Source organism: Myotis brandtii, unplaced genomic scaffold (genome assembly GCF_000412655.1).
Source record: "Myotis brandtii unplaced genomic scaffold, ASM41265v1 scaffold13, whole genome shotgun sequence".
Lineage (NCBI taxonomy): Eukaryota > Metazoa > Chordata > Mammalia > Chiroptera > Vespertilionidae > Myotis > Myotis brandtii.
Window position 1 is genome coordinate 1,796,151 of NW_005354595.1, and position 24,636 is coordinate 1,820,786.

Consider the following 24,636-nt stretch of genomic DNA (forward strand, 5'->3'; position numbering starts at 1 on the left):
CTCCGCCTGCTCAGACCCCACCGGTCCACCCGCACCTGATCTCGGCGGCCTGGACGGAATCCACGCACAAACCCAGAAACGAATGAATGGACAGAACCGAGGGATGGGGGGATGAAACGGGCACACGGAGAAGGGGAGGAGCAAGGGAGGCGGGGTGGGGCCGGTAAAGCGGGTATTTCCCAACTGCGGAGAGGGCTCTGTGTCTGCGTTAGCGCCTGGGTGAGCGTGTCGGCGTGTGTGCGCCTGGACGTGCGTGCTGGTGTGTGCACACGTGTATGTGAGGATCTGTGGGAGCAGGGGCGCGCTCGCAACGCCTGGAGCTGCGGAGTTCCTGCCCCAGGTGGGGAGCGAGTCCCCCGTCCCTTACCCGGCACCACGACCGTCTCTGGGGAAGTGCTGCCGGGGAAGTGCGGCGGCTGGGAGCGGTCGGGAGACTCATCTTTGTGACAGGGCTGGGGTCTCCGTGTGTTTGGGGGCCCTCCCTGAGGCCCCCTCTCGCCCCCCGAGGCTGAGGGGTGGACGGATGCTTCTGGCTCACTGGCTCGCCGGAGCCTTCATGCTGCCCCGCCCATCGTGGCCGCCGGCGGCCTACTGTCAAAACGCCTGTGTTAACAAAGCCGGCGCTGGGGCGGGAGGCAGCTGATACGCAGCCTGGGGCCCGATCCGGTGGGTGGCCAGCCAGCCGTCACTCCCGAGCGGTCTGAAATTTCAGTCTGTAATCCCCTCCCCCACCATGAATAGTTAAATAATGTTAATGACCCTATGAAAACGGACCGTCTAGAAATCCTGGGAGGACATGCACACAAAATCCCTACTCAGAAGACAGCATTTAGAAAGCGAGCGGTTATCTTACTGTGCACATCCTCTGCAGGGGAAAAGAATACAAAGTCAGATTTCTTGGCTTTAATATCGGGGTTTTCGTTTCCCCGGTGATTCTCTCTCTCCAGCCTTGCAAGGACCCGCTGGGGAAGGTCCCGGGGTCCTCTCCTGAGAGTCAGTTCCACGTGCCAAACTTAATAGGGAAAGAAAACTGCGGGACCTGGGACTTCTTTCCCAGTCTGTGGAGGTCCTTGATTTCCAGTACAAAGAAACGGTATGGGGGGCGGGGGGACTGCCCAGAAAGCCTGCCCACCCTAGTGACACCTTGAAAAGAGCACCCTCGGGAGAAAAGCCTTCTTTGTTCACACCTTGACTCAGGGAAGGACAAAGTCTTCAGAGGAGACATCCGCTGCTCTCCTCTGGGTTCCTGCATGTCAATAGGCTTCTTTTTCCTTGCATTTAGGAATTATTTACCAGGCTTTTTGTGTGTTTGTCTCCCACATTCTTGAATTTCAATAGACTTTACTGACCCGTGTTGGAGATTACATCAATGGGTTTGGGCCTCAATCAATTCCTGTCCTGTCCTCTCCTCTCCTTTCCTTCCTTCCACTTCTCATGTCACTGACTTAAAGGAGCTAAATATTTGGGGGCCCTGCATCGTGATCTATTTTTTACATTTTTCTATCATGTGAAAAACTCACATGGAAATGAGCATGTTTTGGGGTACAGTTATTTATTTATATGGACCATAAACTCGCCAAGGAAAAGAGTCTAAAATTATCGCAGAGGGGAGATTTCATAAACAGTATTTTCACAGGTGTAGCATCACTCTCTCTTCATGTGTTCCTAAATTTGAATAAGGATAAAGTTTACAAATCAAATTTGTTTTATTAGAAAAAGTACAGCAACTTACACCGGCTTTATTCTGAATTAGTTCTTTCCTAAAGCAATGTCAATGTTAATTAATATTAATGTAATATTGGTTTTAATGTTAATATTGTCTGTTGGTATTAATTTTAATATTCTGGTATAACCTATAGGCAACAATTGGGAATATTAATTTAGGAAAAGTGCCTGTTCAATACATATTAATTTACAAGAGCATTTCCTTTTCTTCCATCTTATAAGATATTAAAGAGGTAGCCATGATTAAATCAAACATTTTTATATAAAAGGCTTAGTACATACCAGGTGCTCAGAAATTTTTAATTTGTTCAATGAAATCAATGCCAGGGTATGTAAATGTCTGCATTCAAAAGTAAAAACTGTTTTTAATTAACATTTTCTCATTTTATTCTCCCCTAGGTCCACGATTCTCAATAGAGGGTGCTTTGGCCCCCCAGGGGGCATTTTGGCAATGTCTGGAGACATGTTTCACATGGTGGAGGGAGGGTACTACTGTATCTAATAGACAGAGGCCAGGATGTTGCTAAACATCCTAAAGCAGTGATGGCGAACCTATGACACGCGTGTCAGAGGTGACACGCGAACTCATTTTTTTGGTTGATTTTTCTTTGTTAAATGGCATTTAAATATATAAAATAAATATCAAAAATATAAATCTTTGTTTTACTATGGTTGCAAATATCAAAAAATTTCTATATGTGACACGGCACCAGAGTTAAGTTAGGGTTTTTCAAAATGCTGACACGCCGAGCTCAAAAGGTTCGCCATCACTGTCCTAAAGTATCCAGGACTGCCACTCCCCCCCCCTCCCCCGCACACACACACAACACAACAACTAAGAATTATCGCATCCCAAATGTCAAAGTGCTGAGGTTGAGCTTTCTTGCTCTGGACTCAAAGCCAGTGTTAAGAACCATAGGTATGAGAGCCACCTCTGTGCTTCCTGAAAATGCAGATTCCTGGGCCCCACCTTTACCTACTGAGTCAGAATCTCTGGGGGCAGGGCCAGGGAAACTGGATTGCAAGGGCTCCCCGGTGATTCTTAGATCATGAAGGAGGGAGACACGCTGGAGATGGGAAAGGCTGGCTTTACTACCCCATGCATGCTTATGGCTTCACCACATCATATGTCCTTTGACATGATAACAGTTATTAGAGCCAAGAATGTTTCATGAAAGAAGCATTTAGTCTCCTAAATGCACTTTAGAAGCACATTTGAAGCAAATAAACGGCTACTAATTCTGTGAAAGAAACACAGCTGGGATTTGTAAATATTGAATGTTCCCAAAGGCCCTGCACCATTCAGGACACAAAACCTTCTGTGGAAATTTTGCTTGGCCAGAGAGGAGAATAGATTTCTCTCACTACGGCCTAAGTGTACATGCTGCTCATGTTGTCGCTGCCATGCTGCTGGCCCCCTTTAAACCATGCCCTGAGCAAGAGTGGCTTCTGGGAGGCCCCAAAAAATAGAATATAGTTAGTTACTAGAGAAACACCAAAAGTGGAGTTTATGTTTCTGGGAAAGGAATCAGCCTAGACACAGATTGACAAAGTCTCTTCTCCTCCAACCTGAAGAAAAAAAAAAAATCTGGCAAATAATGGCCCAGCAGTAGCCACATACCCCCAAGCGTAGAAGAAGAGTAGCTGCTGAAAATAAGACCTGTGAGTGGCTCAGAGAGCTGATCTGAAAACCCAGAGGAAGGGCCAAGCCTGGCCTCCTGAAAGAGAATTTGCTGTTTTCCCTGTTAGCAAGGAGAAAGAACAAAAACACCGGCTGGGCGTGCTCCTCAAGGGCTAAATGTCTCCCACAGAAAATGAAGGTTGGTTGGGAGGTGAGGGGACAGAATAAGAGGGAACAGCAAGCAAAACACCAAAAGGGCTGGTCCACGTCAAACCAATAGTCCCGAATCTGTAGGGTTTTCCCGCTAAGCACCAGGCGTGGTCACTGGAAACTTAGAAACAACCCCGATCCCAAGGGCATCCCCATGGGACTGGATGCAGGACTGAATATTTGAGAGAAGAAACAGCGAGGGGAAATATTTGCAGCAGACAGGACAAGGGGTTGCCATCTCTCATCTGCAGAGTTCTTACAAATTAGTAAGAAAATTGCCAACTTCCTAATAAAAACAAACAAACCAGTAGTTTCTAGAGAGACAGAGACCCTGTCATCTGAGAACCCTGGGCTCTTGGACTGTGTTTACTCCTGTTCTCGGCCTAGTTTGTGGTGCCTGCCTTTCCTTCATTTCCTCTCCAGGCTCTCCAGCTTCCTGTGCCCGTGTGAGCTCCTTTCCTGCCTGTTCCCCATTTATTTCCTTTCCCTGCATCCTCACACTTGGCCTTTCCTTTGCCAAACCCTCTAACATAAGGAAATGGTGACCTGATGACCTTCACCGCAGCCTCTTGAGCCTCTTTCTTCAAAAGACCTTTTAAAAACACTGCAACAAAACATTCCCAAACCCAAGCAACAATTGCCCATCTAATGGCGTTCATTCAGTCCCACATTATAACTGGGCCGGTGCCTTCTCTCCGTTGTCAAAGTGGCGTTATGTCATCCAGACTGCCCACTGTAATATGCATTTGGTCCATCCAATGGCGCTCATTCTGTCCCACATTATAACCGGGCCGTGCCTTCTCTCTGTTGTCAAAGTGGCCTTATGTCATCCAGACTGCCCACTGTAATATGCATTTGGTGGTACCCTTATAAAGAGAAAGTCATACATGATTCCACACTCAAATCTTCCACGGAAAACAGCAACTTGGGAAGCCGTGTGCTGGACAGGATGGAAGAAGAGGCTATTTGTGGAGGGGAAGAGAAGGGTGGGAAAGGGAGAGAGGGCAGAGGGCAGCCCTGGTGAGGGAAGCAAGGCCACGGGGGACTACTGTGGGTCCCACATCTCGGTTCCAGAGGCCTCGAAGCTCATGTGCTCATGACAAGAATATACTCAAGTACATATTTTTTGGATAATTAACAGAAACAAAGCCCTCTGAGGCCCCGGGTATTTGTTTATCTCATTTATCAACTGAAGCATTTAAAAAGTCCAGTAAACACTCTGAAGCTCATGGCCTAACAAAGACACAGCATAAAACAAGGTACTTTTTACGTAAAGCCCTGGACTTAAATATGCCAAATATACTTGGAATGTACACAGCTGATCACAGATAGGAAGCTGGGAAGCTGCGCCCAAGGCCCGGGACAGCTCTCTGGGTAAACACGGTGAATTTGCTTCTCATTCAGGATCTGGGCTTTAAATGCAAAACCACCTTTCTTTCCAATGATGCTTAATCCCATGTCAATTTTAGGTAAGATAAGAATTATTTTTTAGTCTTAAAAAAATGGGACTGTAACGTTTTTCCAGTAATTCCCAAGTGTTTCCCTCAGAACTTTTAAGTACAGGCTGTTAATTTATGGAAAGAATTCGAAGGATTTTCAGTAATATGGCGGATAGGGGAAAGACAAAATCTTGACATTTTAAATTGTAGTAATTCTGATTATCAGAGAGGTAGTCTTTGCAGTTCTCTCTGACTTACTCCTCAAATGTTTTACTATTGAGAACTACCCACTGAAAAAAAACAGGCCTTTTCCTTCTACAATGTTGAACATAATTACATACCCTAACATTAATGTACGCTCATTAATTATGATGGAGAAATATTAAGAAGGCATTTTTAAGTTTGTATACACAAAGTAAGATAATTACTTACCTAAGTAACCACTAAGATGATGAAGTATTAAGATCATTTAAGTATGAAGAATGTTAATAGCTTCTTCTACAGCGTATTACAAGCCTCCTGGAATGGGACTTTGGCCAATGTAAAATCCCTTTAGAAACCACAATAGCTTGTGATAAAGTCAACTAAAGCAGACATATCTACATAATCTGTGAAGATGCTCCAATTCCTTCAGTAATTACCTTTGCGCCCGGCGGCATGGGTCAGTGGTTGAGCGTCTGGTTGACCTTCAACCTATGAACCAGGAGATCACAGTTCGATTCCCAGTCAGGGCACATGCCCAGGTTTCAGGCTCAACCCCCAGTGGGGGGCGTGCAGGACGGAGGAGACGATTCTCTCTCATCATTGATGTTTCTATCTCTCTCTCCCTCTCCCTTCCTCTCTGAAGTCAATGATAATTTTAAAAAGTAAATACCTTTGCCTTCTCTCCAGCTCCCTTTTCCTCTCCCTCTCCTCTTCTCTCTTCCTCTCCTCCTTTCTCCTTTCTTCTCCTTCCCTCCCTCCCTTTCTCCCTCCCTCCCTCTCTCCCTCCCTCCCTCCCTCCCTCCTTCCCTCTCTTCTGTCCTTGCTTCCTTCTGTCCTTCCTTCCTTCCACCACCCTCCCTCCTCTCCCGCCTTCTTCCCTTTTCTTTTTAGACCACTGTGCAGTTAATGTTATGAGCAGTCATTACAATCACAAATACCTTAAGAAGCCAGAGAGCATTCGTGAGTAACGCTGCCAGGTCTCAGACACAGTTTGCGCCTGCTGTAAAGGACTCAGGCTCTGAGGAGCCCGAGAGCCGGACTGCTAAGTAATTCATAGACCGGTTGAGATAAGATAGGCAAGTACCGAGAGGAGAGTGTACATTTAGATACAGGGTTGCTGCCGCTGCTCCTGTTTTACATCCGGCATTTTCTTTACCTGCTTGGGATAGGTAAGGGCGTATCAAAGTGTCAGAGGCAAGAGAATTAGAGCAAGGAGGAAAATTACCTGTCACCTAAGCCACTTTCCTCATTTTACAGTAGAGCAAAGTATCAGTGAAAAACAGGGTCTGGAGCCAAAGACCTGGGTTCGAATCCTGATCTGTCTCTTACTAGCTGTGTGAACTTGGAGAGCTGCTCAGCCTCTCCATCTCTCAGAATCCTCATCTGTAAAAGGCACAGCACGGGCACATCTATAATATAAGATTGTTGGGAGCCTAATGAGATCATCCTTGCAAAGCTGTAAGCTCAGGGCCAGCCACAAGGCACGAGTTCCATGTCAGTTGTTACCAGTGAAGCAAGTGAATCCTCAGGGGGGCGGGGACAGGACTTGTGCAGAACCACCAGCAAGAAGGGGTCAAAGTCAGGACTCAAACCCAGGCCCCCACACTCCCTGCTCAATGCTAATTTTTTAAATATATATTTTTATTGATTTCAGAGAGGAAGGGAGAGGGAGAGAGAGATAGAAACATCAATGATGAGAGAGAATCATTGATCAGCTGCCTCCTGCATGCCCCCCACTGGGGATCAAGCCTGAAACCCGGGCATGTGTCCTGACCTGGAATCCACCCAGTGACCTCTTGGTGAATGGGAACACACTCAACCAACTGAGCCACACCAGCCAGGGCTCTTTGGTATGTTTATTATTTCTAAAGAAACAATAAGCAACAATAACATGGGGTGGTGAGAGGAAGTCCTGGTTCATTTGGTTGTAAGGCTAGAGTCATATCTATGGCCTACTTCTAATAATCTTGGCAATAAGGCCAGACAAGTGCAAAAGCAGTGGCTACCGTCATTATAGGCAGCCCAGACATGCAGGATGGCTGTGCTCTGGGCACGGTTACACGCCTACCAGCTCTATCACAGTATCCTAGAAATATTTTTCTCTTAGTCTTCTTGCCCATGGTTTTGCTTTGAATTTTATTAAAGCCTCCCATCCATTCTCAATATTCTGGACTACTCTGCAGACAGAAGAGGTTGCTGTGGACCTGAATTATCAGAGAGGGGAAGAGAAGGCTCCATGTTGACACCCCTATGTGCTATAATTTGTGGCAACTTCCTGAAGGAGGCCCCTTGCAGGCACTGCATGGAGGGCGTGGTTCCTACAAGGTGGAACCATCATATCCCAGGGAGGAGCCCTGCAGGTGAAATGAGCAGAATCAGTGCTCCCACCACCTGCTCCCTGCTCCCTCTTCTTCTAGCTTAGCTCCACCCATTGCTTTCATCTGTCCTGGGATCACTCAGTTTGCCCTGAATCCACCAGCTCTTTAACTCCTCAGCTCACACTCTGCTCGTTACCTAGAAAGTCTTCCTCATCAGTCACGCCCTATCCAACTCCTGCCCCCTTTGCCTTCCCCCAAGACTGCTGTTCCCTAGGGCCCATTCACAATCTTCTTCCCCGCTATTCCCATTATCCTGATCCTTCCTTAGACAGAGGTACTCAGTGCATCCTGAAGTCCTACCTGGAACTCAGCATCTTCCCTGGAATATCCATCAAGACCACATATTTCAACCCCACTCCCCCCCCTCTTCCCTGTATTTCCTGATTTAAGAATCCCATGATATATCCTCAGCTCACACTCTGCTCTTTACCTAGAAAGTCTTCCTCATCAGTCATGCCCTATCCAACTCCTGCCCCCTTCAAGGCCTTCCCCCAAGACTGCTGTTCCCCAGGGCCCATTCACAATCTTCTTCCCCGCTATTCCCATTATTCTGATCCTTCCTTAGACAGAGGTAGTCAGTGCATCCTGAAGTCCTTCCTGGAACTCAGCATCTTCCCTGGAATATCCATCAAGCCCACATATTTCAACCCTGCCCCCCCATCTTCCCTGTATTTCCTGATTTAAGAATCCCATGATATCCGTGGTCACCCCACCTAGAAAGGGAGTAAGAGAGGAAACAAACAAGGAAAGAAGAAAAAAGCAAAGAAGGAAGAGAGAGAGGAAATGAGAAAGGAAGGAAGGAAGGAAGGAAGGAAGGAAGGAAGGAAGGAAGGAAGGAAGGAAGGGGAAAGAGGAGAAGAGGAATGGTGGGTCAACAACTATTACAGGATAAGAAAGTTTGATAAAGTCCATATGAGTAAAAGGTTTATTTTACTTTAAAAAAATTTTTTAATGGATTTCAGAGAGAAAGGAAAGGGGGAGAGACATCAATTTGTTGTTCTACTTGTTCATGCATTCATTATTTGTTTCTTATATGTGCCCTGACAGGGGATCAAACTTGTAACCTTGGCATATCATGACTATGCTCTAACCAACTGAATACCAGGCTGGGGTAAAAAAGGTTTATTTTAATAAACTGTCAAATACAATAAAAATGCTTAGAAACAGGATGCATTTTTTAAAATATATTTTATTGGTTTTTTACAGAAATTTTTTAATGGATTTCAGAGAGAAAGGAAAGGGGGAGAGACATCAATTTGTTGTTCTACTTGTTCATGCATTCATTATTTGTTTCTTATATGTGCCCTGACAGGGGATCAAACTTGTAACCTTGGCATATCATGACTATGCTCTAACCAACTGAATACCAGGCTGGGGCAAAAAAGGTTTATTTTAATAAGCTGTCAAATACAATAAAAAATGCTTAGAAACAGGATGGATTTTTTTATTTGAAAAAGAAAAAAGATTCTATACCTCTTTTGCAATGTCATTTTCTTAAGAGGGATTTTCCTATGTCACTCATGGGATAAACTTAATATAAACTTGAACATTTTTTCATATTTAGATTTTGTTTATATTTTTTTTGCAGGAACCAACATATTTAAAGCACATCAAGACATTTTTCATATTTAGATTTTGTTTATTTATTTATTTTTTTTTTTTGCAGGAACCAACATATTTAAAGCACATCAAGAGTAATTTAAAAATGACCCAGTGGACGAATATTTGCCTATTTCTCAATTTAAATAAGTTTATATTTTCAAAATTTCCAAAGAATTTATTGACATTAATTTGAAAAATCACTCTCAAAATTTGAACCTGTTTAAATATGGTATGCCACATATCAGAACATGCAACGCAACATTCAGCAAGTTAATTTTTTTAAACCCAGACATTAACAAATGCTGTAAAACATTGATATGCAGATATCTTAGGAACAACTAAAAGAAGAAACTGCCCCAAGCGCAGGCATGGTGGGTATAGTGGTTTCTTAATAGATACTGCAGGACATCTGTGTGCTGTATTTATTAGGAAGGTCTATTTATTCATTATAGGTGCAGCTTTCCTTAGTTACCGAAGAGGCAGCTCTGTTTCATCAGATTCATAAATCACTGCAGTCAAATGATAATGAGCAATGTCATCAGAATGTTGATAGGATGAAGAGCCAAGGGCAAGCCTGGAAAACAGCCAACCCCCTGGGACAAAAGCCTAGTTTTATCCCCCCTGGTAAGCGCCAGCTCTGCATCTGAAGAGCAAATGCAAACAGAACTACCCGAAAGCTTCCTTATTGATCAGGAGCTGTGAGTCCTACTTTATATGTTTGCATATGAACATCATCATTTTGTTCTACCAGGAAAAGTCATGAAGAGCAAGGGCTGCCTGGTTAGACCCGGGTTCCGAGACTCCTTGCTGTATGTCTTTGGACAAGTTACTTAGTCTCTCTGTACCTTTTCTTCCTCTTTAAATTGCAAATACTCATAGTACCCATCTCTTAGGGCTATGATAAGAATTAATTCATATAATGCCCTAAGCACCCAGGGCAATGCTTGACACACAGAAAATTTTCAATGAATGGTACCTATTATTCTCCTTATTCATTTTTTCTAGACTAAAATTCATCATGTTAGATATCTAAATGCACAGTCTGTGAGCATAGGGAGTGTATGGCGACTGATTCAGTGTCCTGCTCTCTTGTACAGATCCCTTCGGGAAAGAGAATGAGGATTGTCATTGCCGATACCTTTTTCTTTTTCAGAAACAGACATGAGAATGTCGAGCTAAAATAAATGTCACATCTCCCTTGCTCATTTCTGAGTAAGAAGCCACCATTACAATGGTAATAAGCTCAAGTGACCTCAGAATAGCCCAGCTCTTGATGTGAAAATCTATTAGTGTGAACAGCCTGTTCCCTAGCGCATGAGTCCATCATTTTGTCTGAGCACATTTTCTCTTTTTTACTAGTATGCACAGTTTACATGTGTGTCATGATTTTCACCATCTTAACTACATGTTTTCACTGCACAGAGAAAACCAAGGAGGAAGGCCATTGGAGGATGGATACAGAAAAGAGACGGAAAAGGAAGGTATCTGATAATTTATCAAGAAGCGCGATAGATGCTCACTTAAACTATCTTAAGTGCTTAGAGACCTGTCTGCTTATGAATCCAACAGATATTCTTGAGAATTATACTCAAGATTTATGAGACTTCTGTGACACCTGGCTTGTTTCAGAAGGATAAGGCCTACTGTAAGTGACCACAAGTTATTTTAGGAATAACTTGTGACCATTCCAACCCTCCTGGACATTGGTAATAATTTACTCATAAATTAACTGGATAGGCAAACCTCTGCCTAAGTGGGAAGCAGACTGGCAGCCTTCCAAGAGCACCAAAGACCAGTGGGTTCTGCCAATGGGCTCTATGTTTGGTTTGCTTGCCTTTGTTCTGTGGGAAGTCACAGACTTTGGTATTTGCAAGTAAGCTCTGTTTCAAAGGTAATTAGACTGGGGCATTATCTCATAAGAACACAGACTTATCTGACGTGCATGGACAAAGACTATTTCTAGAGCCTTATCATCATTACATTATACGTTCCTACCGCTGGAACTCTAGAACTATACACAGGAGGAAACGTACTGGTAGAGTCAGGAGTGTGACACTTAATGTGTCACAATTTTTGCCAGAAGTATCCAGGCTACTGTCCTCTATTTTAGGAGGTGACCCCTCAGAGAGAGGTATACTGGTAGAGTCTGGAAATACTTGTGAATATGTCACAATTTTTGCTGGGAGTATCCAGGCCAGTGTCCTCTATTTTAGGAGGTGACCCCTCAGAGAGAGGTGATTTTTACCAAGTCATAGAGTTGGTAAAAGCACACACAAAAATTCATCAACATTTAAAACATTGGGATGATGAAGCTATCTGCAGAAAATGAAATCAGGCCAACACCAATAGCCTTCCTGATTGTCTAACCACTCTGCTGTACAGCCGAAACTAATGTAAAATAATACTGAATGTAAACTGTAATTGAAAAATTTTTTTTTGTTATTCCTCACCTGAGGATATTGATTTTTAGAGACAGTGGAAGGGAAGGAGGGAGGGAGCGAGAGAAAGATGGAGGGAGGGAGAGAAGGACGGAGGAAGGGAGAGAGAAACAGAGAAACATTGATGTGAAAGAAACACATCAATTGGTTGCCTACCGCGCGCACCTGACCAGAGCTGGGGATTGAACCTGCAACCCAGGTATGTGCCCTTGAACAGAAATTGAACCCAAGATCCTTCGGTGTGTGGGTCAATGCTCTAACCACTGGGAAACACCAGCCAGGATGAAAACAATTTTTAATTTAAAAAAAAAAAAGACTTCCCAAGCCCTACCCATAATCCTCTTGAATTTCAAATGACTCTTGATTAACTGTGCAAACCTAGGAACCTGGTTATTCAGATTTGTATCAGGTAATCCATATTGGCAGGGGAAGGCAATGAAAAGAAATGGATGGAACTAGCCAACTGGAAAGAACCGTTAGCAGATTTATCCGAGAAGTGCACAGCACACAAAATGACAGCTCAAAATGTGGCTAAAGAGCTGTATTCTTTCCAAAGAATATTGATTGGAGGAAAATTGAGCAATGTGTTCAAAGACAAGATGAAACTGTTGCTGATCACTACAGTCATTTAGAAAAGACATTCTTACAGTTTGCAGGCACTGAGAATGTCAAGAGAGAGGAAACTTCTTTTTAATAATACTACATTTTCAAATGGATCAGATGATGAACCTAGTGTTCTAGTAAAAAGAAACCTACTTAACTGGGCCACTATGGATACTCATGATTTAGTTAATCTGGCCAGTCAATTATCCAAAACAACAGAGAAAAATAACAAAAGGAAAATGAACCAGGCTCTGAATTATTGAATTAAAGCAACTCAAGTCATGAGTTTACAATTACAGTGAACATACCCATGGGAACTGAAAATCAGAAAGGGTTTTCTAACAACCGAAAAACTGGAATTTGCAATTGTTGCAAAAAACCTAGACACTGGAAAAAAGACCGCCATAAGCTCAACTGGCTACTGGAAAAACAGCAGTCTGTTGCTATAATACCAACAGGACCTAAAATGGGATAGGGCTACTTTGAGGATTAAATCAAGGCTCTCCTCTCCCAGGTACTGAATGGAGGGGCTTACCAAAATTGATTCTAGAACAACCACCACACACACGAAGTCCAACTTTAAGTGCAGCTGATATTACATTGCAAACACTGACGAATGGCCTAATGACAATATCATGGTCATGGTTTCTCCTTGTCCTGTGATGGCACTGTTCACGCAGCCTTGGGGACTGCAAACAGCGAGGATCCTGTCAAAACCAGAGCAGCCGGGCATGTACAAATCTGGGGTAGGTTCATATGGTGAACTCCTAGATATGGATACTGAAGCTCTTCAGCTCCTTTATGTTGGGAACAAAGAAAGCATTCTCTACTAGAGTTTCCTAATAGTACCAGAATGTTAGGCGAAATAGCTAACCATCCATGTAATGCCTTCATAACTTTAAAAAGTTCTGATTGGTTGGAACAGACTGGGAAGGAAGACTGGCATTTACTGTAGCCCCTCATGGAACACAGTGGCTATGTGGTACCAGTCTCTGGACTTGGCTACTACCCCCAGGTTGCATAGGAAGATGTACTATTGGCTATCTGTGGGCACAAGGACATATTTGCCCTTCAGTCGCCTCTGTTGCTCACCTCCCTTGTATGAAAGCATGTTTTGCATTGGCATGATCACTTAGCAGCTATTTTTGCACCCTCCTTAGGAACGGAAGATGTTATTGCTCATATCGAAGCTTTAATTAACTAAGTTCACTTCACAAGCTCTCAGTGACAGTCATCAGAGCTGAACTCTAATAAACACTGAAATGTCTTCAATGGGAAAAGCTGCCTTACAAAGTAGATGGCATTAGATATTATCACCGCATCTCAAGGCGGCACCTGTGCCATTACAAAAACAGAATGTTGTGTTTATACACGCGATGAATCTGGAAAGATGACATCTATTTTGGGATAGATGCAAAAACAGATAAAATCCCTAAGGGGTCCCACTCCATGCAATATCTGAAACATACTAATATTAAAACATTATTTACTGTTTATCTACAATTCAAAGCCACTCCTGCCCCATCTTTGGGATTCTTCTGCTTTAACTAATAGTAAAATTAATTTGCCTTCATTAGTATTCAAAGAGAGAGGTTAAAAAGTGTCTTCTACCTGGGTTCACAGGCTCACTTTGAGATCTTTGATGAGTCAGTTAACTTTACCATTTTTCACCACACCTGTACAATGGGATTAATACCAGTTCCTCCTGCTCAGGGTTGTTTGAAGAATTATATGCAATGGTACATGTAAGTGTCTAGCACAGTACTCCGCTCACAGCAAATGCTCAATCAGCATTAGCTATTATCGTTGGCAGGAGAACGTGGTGCCGAAATGGAGTGGCAAAGAAGAAGGTGCTTGACATTGTTCATTCATCAAGAATATTCCTTATCTATCCATAGATCACTGAGAGCTGTCAATGGTTGTGACTCTATTTCTTTGACTTTTATTTTATTTGACACATAGGGAGTAACCCATAAGAATAATAATCAGCAATACTGATACAGCATATTGCAATTTACAGCAGTGCTTCTCACATCCGTTACCTCGTCATAATGCAAAATGCATATTTAAAAAAAATGCAAGCCCTGGCTGGTGTGGCTCAGTTGGTTGAGCATTGTCCCATGCACCCAGAGGGCTTTGATTTGATTCCCAGTCAGGACACATACCTGGGTTGTGGGCTCCATTCTCGGTAGGGGGAGTGTAGGAGGCAGCCGATCAATGTTTCTCTATCTCTCCCTCACCCTTCCTCTCTCTCTCAAGTCAATAAAAACATATTTTAAGAACATTCAAGACAGTGATTCTCAAAGAGGGAGACTGTGAAAATTTACCCAAATAGTCCCGGTATGCATCCTACCACCCACTGCCAACCCCCTCAGATCCACTATTCTAGTTTCAAGGATTTTTTAAAAAAATCTACAATAAAGTATTTCCTTTGGCCGCCAACCCCCTCTGAGATCCACTATTCTAGTTTCAAGGATTTTTTTAAAAAAATCTACAATAAAGTATTTCCTTTGGCAAGGAAGCAAATTTAGAGCAATCTTTGTGTATGTACTCAACGTAGAAAGGACTTTTGTCCTAATGTGTCTTTTTGTCCAGAGCCCCTGCACGAAACAATTCTCAATGTCGTCGTCATCGAATACAAAGGGCACTGGCTCAGCACTGTTGGCAGCAGAAGTCCCTCAGCAGGACGGTGATTTAAAAGCCGCCTCCAAAGAAAGCTGTAACCTGTGGCCTCTATTCACGCTGGAAGCGTCTAAGTGCTTTCCCCCTGTGTGATGGAGAACATCTGCCCTCCCCGAAGAGCAATCTCGGTCCCAGCAGTAAGCTTCACATAGAGACATGCAGCAGCCTTTGTAATGTCGCTTGTCCATGTCCCTGATTAGGAAACGTGTCCCTTTTAAATGGTTTTACAGCCAGAATCTCCCACTTGCCTCAATGGTACCCATCTTGTCTCTTGCCTATATTCAAGTGAGAAATATTGTATATGCGGTTTCACCAATTAAGCAAGGAGGCCATAGAAAAGGTGGCTCTAATGCCATGATGACCCACATAAACAAACCAAATCTGAGCCTGTAACTGCCTGCAGGGTAGGAAATCAAAGCACTAAGGACAACCAGTCACAAACAGCCAAATAGGCTTTAAGCTGCAAACATCAGTCGTAACTGCAGCCTCCCTTCACTTCTGCATTTTCTCTATAAATGTCTCCCCTCATCAACAAACTGCTTCTTAATGGCAAGGACGTTAAGAAAAGCAAAAGCAAGAAGGGTCAGGATTAATGCAAAACTGAGGGGGTTGGATAGGAGCGGATAGGAGGCTGCTGCTAAAATACAAAAACTGGCCTGAGAGTCTCCAAAGGGGCTCTGCATTGCCAAGGGCATCAAGTCTGGAAGGATCTTTGAGGATCATTTGATGACACTTCATTTCCAGCTTCTATGCTGACTTTGGAAAAAGTGACCTCCACAGAAGACATCTCCATGGCCTCCACAGCACACAGATTCATTATGCCTGTGCCCCTATGTATGAAATACCCTTTCCTGGTAAGTGGGAGAAAAAGAAATTGTGTAACTCAGGATGTGAAGAATTTTTTGGAAATAAAAAGTTTTTATATCCCCCTCAAACTCTTAAAATATTCAGTATGCCTCAGTTTATGTTTTAACAATGTAAATAAGTACAAGGCTTTTTTCTGAGAAAAGTTCTGGTATACTAGAATTTTCTGTGCTCCTTTTGGCAAATACTTAGTTTTTAGTCTCTTTATAGAAGATAAAAGGGCAAGGTAAAGATAACATTTGGGGTGTAGTTGGTGTATTTGATTAAAATAGCAGCCAAATCACATAATTTCTACCCAGGAGATATTTCTTCAACATACGTTAATGTAGGTTTAACATGTGTCAATGTAAGAAACATTCAAACCCATAGAGAAATTTTGTGAGTTTATTTGAGCCAAACTGTTGACAATTGCCAGGAAGCAAAATCTCAACAGATTGAGATAATGTTCTGAGAAAGGCAGTTTTGCACCTTGTTTTAAACATTACAACCAAAATGGGAGTCGTAAGTGGGTTACTTGAAATCCACTGGTGATAGATTAGGGAGGTGGGAGAGAGCCACACACTTCTTTTACTTAGGTGGGTATAGGGTAGATAACAGTCAACAATTAACTCAATAACAATGAGGGGATGTGTGGTCTCCACAGAGGCATTGCCTGAGCTTTGAGGGGTCCGAAGAAAGGAAAATTACTTTGACATTCCAAAGATATGCTATCATAGATGCAAAAAGATAACAGACAAGCTCAGTTAAGGTAAAGATGGGCCTTTGTCAGGAAAGATACCAGCCTAGGACATGACTACCCACCATAAACTGCTGTTAGTTAAAAGCTTTTAATTTCAGACCATCCTTTGTGGTTCCTTTAGGTCTCTGTGTTTGCAAGGCCACCACACAGGCCTCCCCTGAGCTGGTCAGGTTTAGTATGTGTCCCCTCTTCGCCCACACATAGATTGATGTAGTTTTGAACAGTCATCAAATAAACAGAATCTAAGAAAACAATGCAGAGCCACACAGGTGAATAAAACCAAGACACTTCCAGGGTGCTGGCACTGGGCAGTTCAACACTCCCCAGAAGAAAGGAAGCGCAGTGACCAGCAAATGCTTTTAGCACGTAGCAGCTTACTAGTAACTTGACTTGGGAATGTTACTCGTATGTAAAGCTTGCCTTGCCCAGAGGATATTAAAATGCTCAGCTGAAGTTTAGCCATCTTACAGGCTGTTTACTATTAACAGGATGTGTTTAAAATCCCTTTGAGAAGACAACTAGAGATTATTGCATATAAAACATACCACTCAGGTGGTTGCCCAGATCTGGAGGGAGGAGCAAATAGGGAATTAGTGTTTAATGGGGAGGAGGAGAGAATAAGGAATTAGTATTTAAGGAGCAGCGTTTCAGTTTGGGATGATGAAAAAGTTCTAGAGATGGGTGGTGATAATGGTTGTAAAACAGATGAATGATATAAACGCGACAGAACTGCTGCACACTTAGAAATGATTAGAAGGGTAAATTTTGTGTCATGTAAATTTTACCACGATAAAAAAATATAACATGGTCCCTGGCCGGTGTGGTTCAGTTGGTTGGGCATCATTCTGTGCACCTAAATGCCACTGGTTCGATTGATTCCCAGTCAGGACACAAGCCCAGGTCGCAGTTGGATCCCCAGTTGGGGCATGTGTGGGAGGCAACCGATAGATGTTTCTCTTTCACATTGATGTTTCTCTTGCTCTCTCTAGCTCTCCCTTCCTTTCTCTATAAAAATATCAATAAAAACATATATTTTTTAAAAAGAAAAGGGATTGATGAGATTGATAAGACAAAAAATCCTAAAGAGGAAAAGTGGATTTCTCCCCCTCCCTCCACAGTCAAGAAAAATATCCCTCACTCAGAAAACCATATATATATATAGTTGACTGGGCACCTGCAATGGGAGGGTGCTGTGTGTGCTGGGAAATTTAACAAATTAACAAACTATGGAGCCCACCCTTCAGCAAATAAAGAAAATCAACTCATTAAAAAATGAACTACACACAAATGGCCAATAAGCACATGAAAAGATAGCATCATTAACCTTCAGGAAAATGCAAATCAAAACCACAGTGAAATGCCACTTCACAAACACTAGGATGGTTACCATCTAAACACAGATAATAGCAAGTATTGGCCAGAATATGGAAAGGTCAGACCTCTCATCCATCGCTGGTGGGAGTGTAAAATGGTGCAGCCACATTGGAAAACCATCTGACAGTTCTTCAAAAAGTTAAACACAGATTTACCATATAACCCAGCAATTTTACTCCTAGGCACATGCCCATGGCAAATAAAAACACATGTCCACACAAAAGCTTGCTCATGATTATTCATAGCAGCAGTATTCATAACAGCCCCAATGTGCAAACAACCCATCACCTTATGAATGGTCTAAGAAACAAAACAGAACACTGGTATATCCAGCAAATGAAATGCTATTCAGCACTAAAAGGAATTGAAATAGTGATAGAAGCTATAACAGAGACAAACTTCAAAAACACCACATTGTGAAGAAAGCCTGACACAAAAGACCACATGTTATACAATTCCCTTAAATGAGACGTCCAGACAAATCTATAGGGACAGGAAATAGGTTAGGGTTTGCTTGGGGTTAGGGGTGAGAACAGAGATTAACTGAAATAGGGCATGAGGGATGTTATTGGAGTGATAACATTGTTATAAAACTGGATTATGGTGAGGGCTGGTAAATTTACTAAAATTTTTTAATTGTACACTTAAAAGTGTGAATTTTATGGTATGTAAATTATAGACCTCAAATGAGTTGTGTTTTTAATGAAAGGAATGGTTAAAAAATGAGGATCTAATTTAGAGGATCTAACAAGGGAAAAACAAAACACTGAGGCAGGTGGCATATGAAGGGTAAGTAGGAAGGAAGCCACAAGAGAAAGACCGGGAGGTGAGAATACAGGGGGTGGATTTGAGGAAGACCAGGGGTCCAGCTTAACCGCAGTAAATAAAGATTGATCTTCATTTGTTCTTTCAAAAATATTGACACAATATGCTAGACACTTAGCTAGGTGCTAGGGATATACACCCTTATAGAAATTATATTCAAGCAGAGGAGACTGGATATCCAGAAGAGTAGAAACAGCCCCGGCCAGTTTTGCTCAATGGTTAGGCCTGCAGACCTAAGGGTTCCATTGCTGGTCAAGGGCACATACCTGGGTTGCAGGTTCGAAGTGCAGGAGACAATAGATGTGTCTCTCACACTGATGTTTCTCTCTCTCTGCCTCTCTCTCTTCCTCCTCTCTCCCTTCCTCTCTCTCTAAAAATCAATGGAAAAAATATCCTCAGGTGAAGATTAATCAAAAAAAAAGGAGAAGAAGAAGAAAAGAAGAAGAAGAAGAGGAAGAAGAAGAAGAAGAAGAAGAAGAAGAAGAAGAAGAAGAAGAAGAAGAAGAAGAAGAAAAAAAAGAAGAAGAAGAAGAAGAAGAAGAAGAAGAAGAAGAAGAAGAAGAAGAAGAAGAAGAAGAAGAAGAAGAAGAAGAAGAAGAAGAAGAAGAAGAAGAAGAAGAAGAAGAAGAAGAAGAAGAAGAAGAAGAAGAAGAAGAAGAAGAAGAAGAAGAAGAAGAAGAAGAAGAAGAAAAGGAGTAAGAACAATTCTTAGTAGATCTGAGTGTATTTGTTTCCTGTGGTTGTCATAACAAATGACCACAAACTTGATGGCTTCAGACAACAGAAATTCATTTTCTCACGATTCTGGAGGCAGAAACCCCAAATCAAGGTGCTGTCAGAGCCCTGCTGCCTCCGAAGGCTCTAGGGGAGGACCTCTCTGTGTCCTCCAGCTCTGGTGGCTCCGTGTGTCCTGTGGCTTAGCCTGCACATAACTCCAATCTCGGCCTCTGTCTCCTCACATGGCCTTCTCCATGTGTGTTTCTTCTTCTGTCTCCTATGAGGACATGTGCCACTGGACTTTGGTCCTACCTGGTTAATCCAGGATGATCTCATCTTGAGAACCTTAACTTGATTTCATCTGCAAAGACCCTTCTCCCCAATAAGGCCATATTCACGGGTACCAGGGTTTAGGACTTGGACGTATCATTTTTGGGGGAGGAAGGTTCACAATTCCACCTTTTATACTGAGTGATTTAAAACTATTAGGCAGGCCCATCTGATGCTCCTACCTACATTACATCAGTACATTCAGAGGGTGTTTTTAATGTCAATGCTCTTACTTCAAGGTTCCTCAGAATGACACACGTTAGTTTATGAACGAATTCACTCATCTGAGTCATGTATATTTTTAGAATCATGAGTTTGTCATTTCAAAATAAGATATGATGTTAAAAGGCTACATATAAAAGAAAAAAAATCCCACATTCAGACAATTACCACATTGCAAAAATTTGTGCACCTTTTTCAGAAGGAAAATTTTTAAGCACAAGAGGAGTAATATGGAGGAAACCAAACTACGTCAGTGATTTCTGCTGCTATTCCCTTTGGGAAGTGTCAGTGAATCGGGTTTCATTGTAATTAACGTTTGAACAGAATGTTTTGTTTTTCCAGGGCCAAAGGAATACACCAGGAATGACTGATATTGTAAGGATATGTGAAGTGGCTATTAGAAACAGGAATAGCTATAGATACATAAATACATAAGGAGAAGCCCATAGTTAACTAATGAACATCAGACACTTTTAGAAACAGAAAAAAAATAGTACTGTAAGATGGACAGAATACAGGATGGATACAGAAAGCAGTGTGGGGTGGGGGACAGCATGACAACAATGGAAAAAAATGATGACTGCAGATTAATTGAGAACCTAATGGAGAAGAACTAAACAGAAGCATTTCCCTAAGGTACATCCACCTAGAGGTTTCACAAATCCTTCAGTGAGAAGAGACTGGCATTGATAGAGGAACTTAATAATATTTGTACCAATTTATTAGTGTATTTAAATATATATCTATTTTGTCTAACTTGTTAAGGTGTGCGGTGTTCATGCTTGACAGTGGGTTCGGTTAGGTTCTTGTGAACTAAAAATCCTCTGTTCTTATAAAAAAAATTCCACATATATGCATAACCAATGGACACAGACAATAGTGTGGTGAAGGCCTGGGGTAGGGAGGGGCTGGGAGGAGGGTGTAAAGAGAGAGAAAATTGGAGAACATCTATAATATCGTCAACAATAAAATTAAATTTAAAAAAGAAAAATAAAAGCTAAGGAAGTGAGAATGACGTCTAAATTGGGTAGACACAAATAAAACTTCAGCCAAGATCCTGGTACTAAGGATAAGTAGACTGAATAAGTAGCAACCTTATAAAATGGAACTGGGGTAAAACATGCCTCTATTCAATTACGCCATTTGCATTTATAAAACAAACCCTGTCTTTCTGATCCTTTAACTATCTTCGCTACATTTAAGGATCAGAAACTACAAATAATTCTTAAAATGAAACTATTTCTTAAAATGATGACTAAGAATTCTTAAAATGACCACTAAGAAACTAATTCTGAAAATGATCACATTCTAAAATAGCATATTTAAATCCATCAAGTTTTACTATCAGCACCCATCCCTTCTATCGACAGACTTCTGAAACTTCTCCATCTTTGCAATAAAAGCCAAGGAAACACCAACACATCACTGCAATTTATCTTATTGTCTTGCAAAGTCTGCCAAACAGGATTACAAGCAAAGGAACTTTTAGTGCTGGATACTTTGTTAGATTAGTAGTTGACTTTTTTGACCAATCAGGCCCCATCTTTCATCTAATTCCACTGTGGTATTTTTGTTTGCTTGCTCTAACACTTTTAACATAGATAACGTAAGCTCAGCTTTCGCATTACAAAGGAAAGCTTGAATAAATTCATCCTGTATATTATTTGGCCCAACCTCTACTAGTAAAACCAGGAATGAATATTTCTAGTTATATCTCAATATAAAAAGGGACATCACTTTTTTGTTTTGTGAAGAAAAATTCCTAAGTGACATATACTTAAATTCTAATCATTCAAGCAAAAATGTTAGAGAGCCCTCCCACCCCAGCCTTTGTTAACTGAAACATGACCAGAAATCCAAGAGAGGAGGACTGTTCCTCTGTGTCTAATCAAGTGATAGAGGGGAAGTAGCTGAGTCTGATCAATTTTGCTATGAATCCCTTAATCGAAGCAATGATTACAAATGCCTGCATTTAATTTGAACAGTGATAATTAGGTTGACTTCCAGATGACTCATTTTGTCAACCTTTGGCCATCGGGGTTCCAGCTGGAGTGGGCCATGTGCTGCTTTCCCGCTGACATCAGTGGAAATCTTGAGTCAAGATCAAAGCTACTTGATGACTCTCTGACCTTTCTTCACAATGCACAGTGGGGCCAGTTTCTCCGCTCGGAAAAATCACATCTTGGATTCTAGCTTTCTGGCAGTTTCCTAATCCAACACCAAATTTCAGGAAATCTCATTTGCTGAAACTTCAGTGAATAGAGAGGTGGCCGAGCTCATTTTACCCCCTAGAAGTCTGCCACTGGCTCGCTTTCCTCTAGAAACGCGCTTTGAGAATCAAACTAGAGAAAGGATGCCTTACCTTGATAGTCATGTCTGCGCTGGATGCTTCTGTGGCATCCGGGGCTGCCTCATCGCCCTTCACCAGCACGTTCTCCCACCCGACTCCTGGAAAATAACAGAACAGTGGCATTGGAGCCAAGTGCAAGCAGCTGGCATGGATAGACACACCTGTCATTTGCAGATTCTAATTCCATGTGACTTGTAAAAAATACCGATGTTCATCCCTAGCACCTTACCTGCCTGGCAGTGGTACCCCACACCTCACCTGCCTGGCAGTGGTACCCCACACCTTACCTGCCTGGCAGTGGTACCCTACACTTTATCTGCCTGGCAGTTTCTGGGAAAGCTTCCTTTCAGAAGTGCGGGCAGTCAGCACCTCCTTTGTTTTTACTTAACCTCCAGCTCTGGAGTCCATTGTCTGAACCCTGTGTCTTATAGACAATTCTATTCTTAGCCTAAAGAAGAGGTTGGAACGCACTCCTTAAGAATCCAGGCCTCACACTGACATTTTACTTAGGGCTTACAATGAATCCCAGAACATGGACACATGCACATCCGAATCTAATTCAGCATCCATAGAAACAATTCCAGATTATTCACTGTCCCACATTCTACACACCTACTGGAAATAACTGAGCTTTCACACTCACTTGTAAAATCTACATATGCTTTCTCTCCAGTCTTTTTTGTTGTTGTTAATTCTCACCCGAGAATATTTTGTTTCCATTGATTTTTTTTTTTAGAGAGAGTGGAAGGGATGGGGAGAGACACAGAAAGAAGAAACATTGATGTGAGAGAGACACAGCATCTAATTGCTGATGCTGGACCTTCCAAGCACCCTTCCCCGTTACCACGGCGAGTGGTAATGTTCCAGATAGTGGCGATTCTATCAGCCTGAGTCCCAGCGTGGGGGTAATGCATAGCAGAGACACAGCCAACCCACAGCGGCCATGCAGGATGAGTGAGAACAAAACCTTTACTGTTTTAAGCCACAGGAGTTGGGGCTGTTTATTACAGCAGCATAACCAAGCCCAGCCTTAGGAGAAGAAGGAGCCCTCCCAGACGTGCCTTTCCCATCAACCAGTTCCCATGACAGAGAGTTCTTTACAGAAATCCATGTTCTATCCTCTAATCCAACTCTGCCATTTAAATCTTGTCTTGTCAACCAATTTATAATGATCCATACTTTCTACTTCTTTGGGGCCAGTCTCTGTTGCCATTGTGCTCAGTGCATCTCATGAAGGTTTACATCTCAAAGACAAGGACATAAGCCTGCATAGTCACACATGCCATTGAAGATTCCTTCAGTCTCCCATGCAGTACAATATGGCCCCATACTTTAGAAAGCCCCACAGTCACCTTCTGTTCTAGCCTCAGAACAGACCATTTCTTCTGCAAAGTATCAGATGATGCTCTTGGCTTGTACTAAGGATCGTATTGTACAATAAATATGAATCTTGAAACTCTAGAATTTTTCAGGGTTTGGAGATACTTAGACTCTGAGAGATAGAAGGAGCCGTGACTGAGTACGCAATCAGCAGATTAACACCTCCCTTGTCATCTTCACACTGGGGTGTATAATTTAGGATACTTTTGGCCACAGGTAATAGAAAGTCTATTTCATGGAGGCTTACACAACAAAGGATTGACTGGCTTTATCACTGAAGAAGAAGTCCCAAGGTAGTGTGGCACCACAGGTGGTTAATTCAATGGCTCCATGGCCTCATGGCCTCAGTTTTATCTCTCTGCAATTTTTTTTTACTTTCCTCTGTGGTCCCAAGATGGACACAGCAGTCCCATGAGTTATGAAAACATCCAGAGGCAGGAAAAAGGAGGAGTAAATAAGCCTTTCACAAAAGCACCCTCTCCACCTCCCCGAGCTGACCCCCAGAGTCTCACAGGTCAAAAACAAAGCGTAAATCTATCCCCAAACTGAACATGGGAAAAGAGTTGACTTGGAGCTAATTAATCAAGATTTACCCCCTGGGTTGGGGAAGGTCTCAGCCTTCTCTGAGCAAACAGCCACCTGGAAGATGAACAAAAGCACTAAACAAGATTGGACGGCAAGAAAGAAGGGGAGACATTGATGGCCATCACAGAAGCAACCAGTGGTCTGCCACCAGACGACATGTACAGATTGCAATGGCAAACAGAATTGCTTACACTTTAAAAATTTCTATTTTCTGTTCTATTTCTGTCAATAATTTAGCTAGAAATAGACACTCGAGTTCCTATAAGTTAAACACTCAGGTGATGTCAGGACTCAGCCTTACCTTCCTGTGGCAGCTCCTTGGAGATGATGTCTTAGCTCAAGGACAGA

General features: G+C 42.4%; 1 protein-coding gene across 10 annotated transcripts in view; it reads right to left on the bottom strand.

The window, feature by feature from the left end:
* LOC102261631 (paralemmin-2) overlaps positions 1–24,636 on the bottom strand; it is a 382,189-nt gene that overhangs the window by 98,217 nt on the left and 259,336 nt on the right. For all 10 annotated transcript variants that reach the window (XM_005859770.2, XM_014534401.1, XM_005859771.2 and 7 more), the window contains one exon: positions 22,336–22,421. In XM_005859770.2, the coding sequence (XP_005859832.2) occupies positions 22,336–22,421 (86 nt within the window). The remainder of the gene's footprint in view (positions 1–22,335; positions 22,422–24,636) is intronic.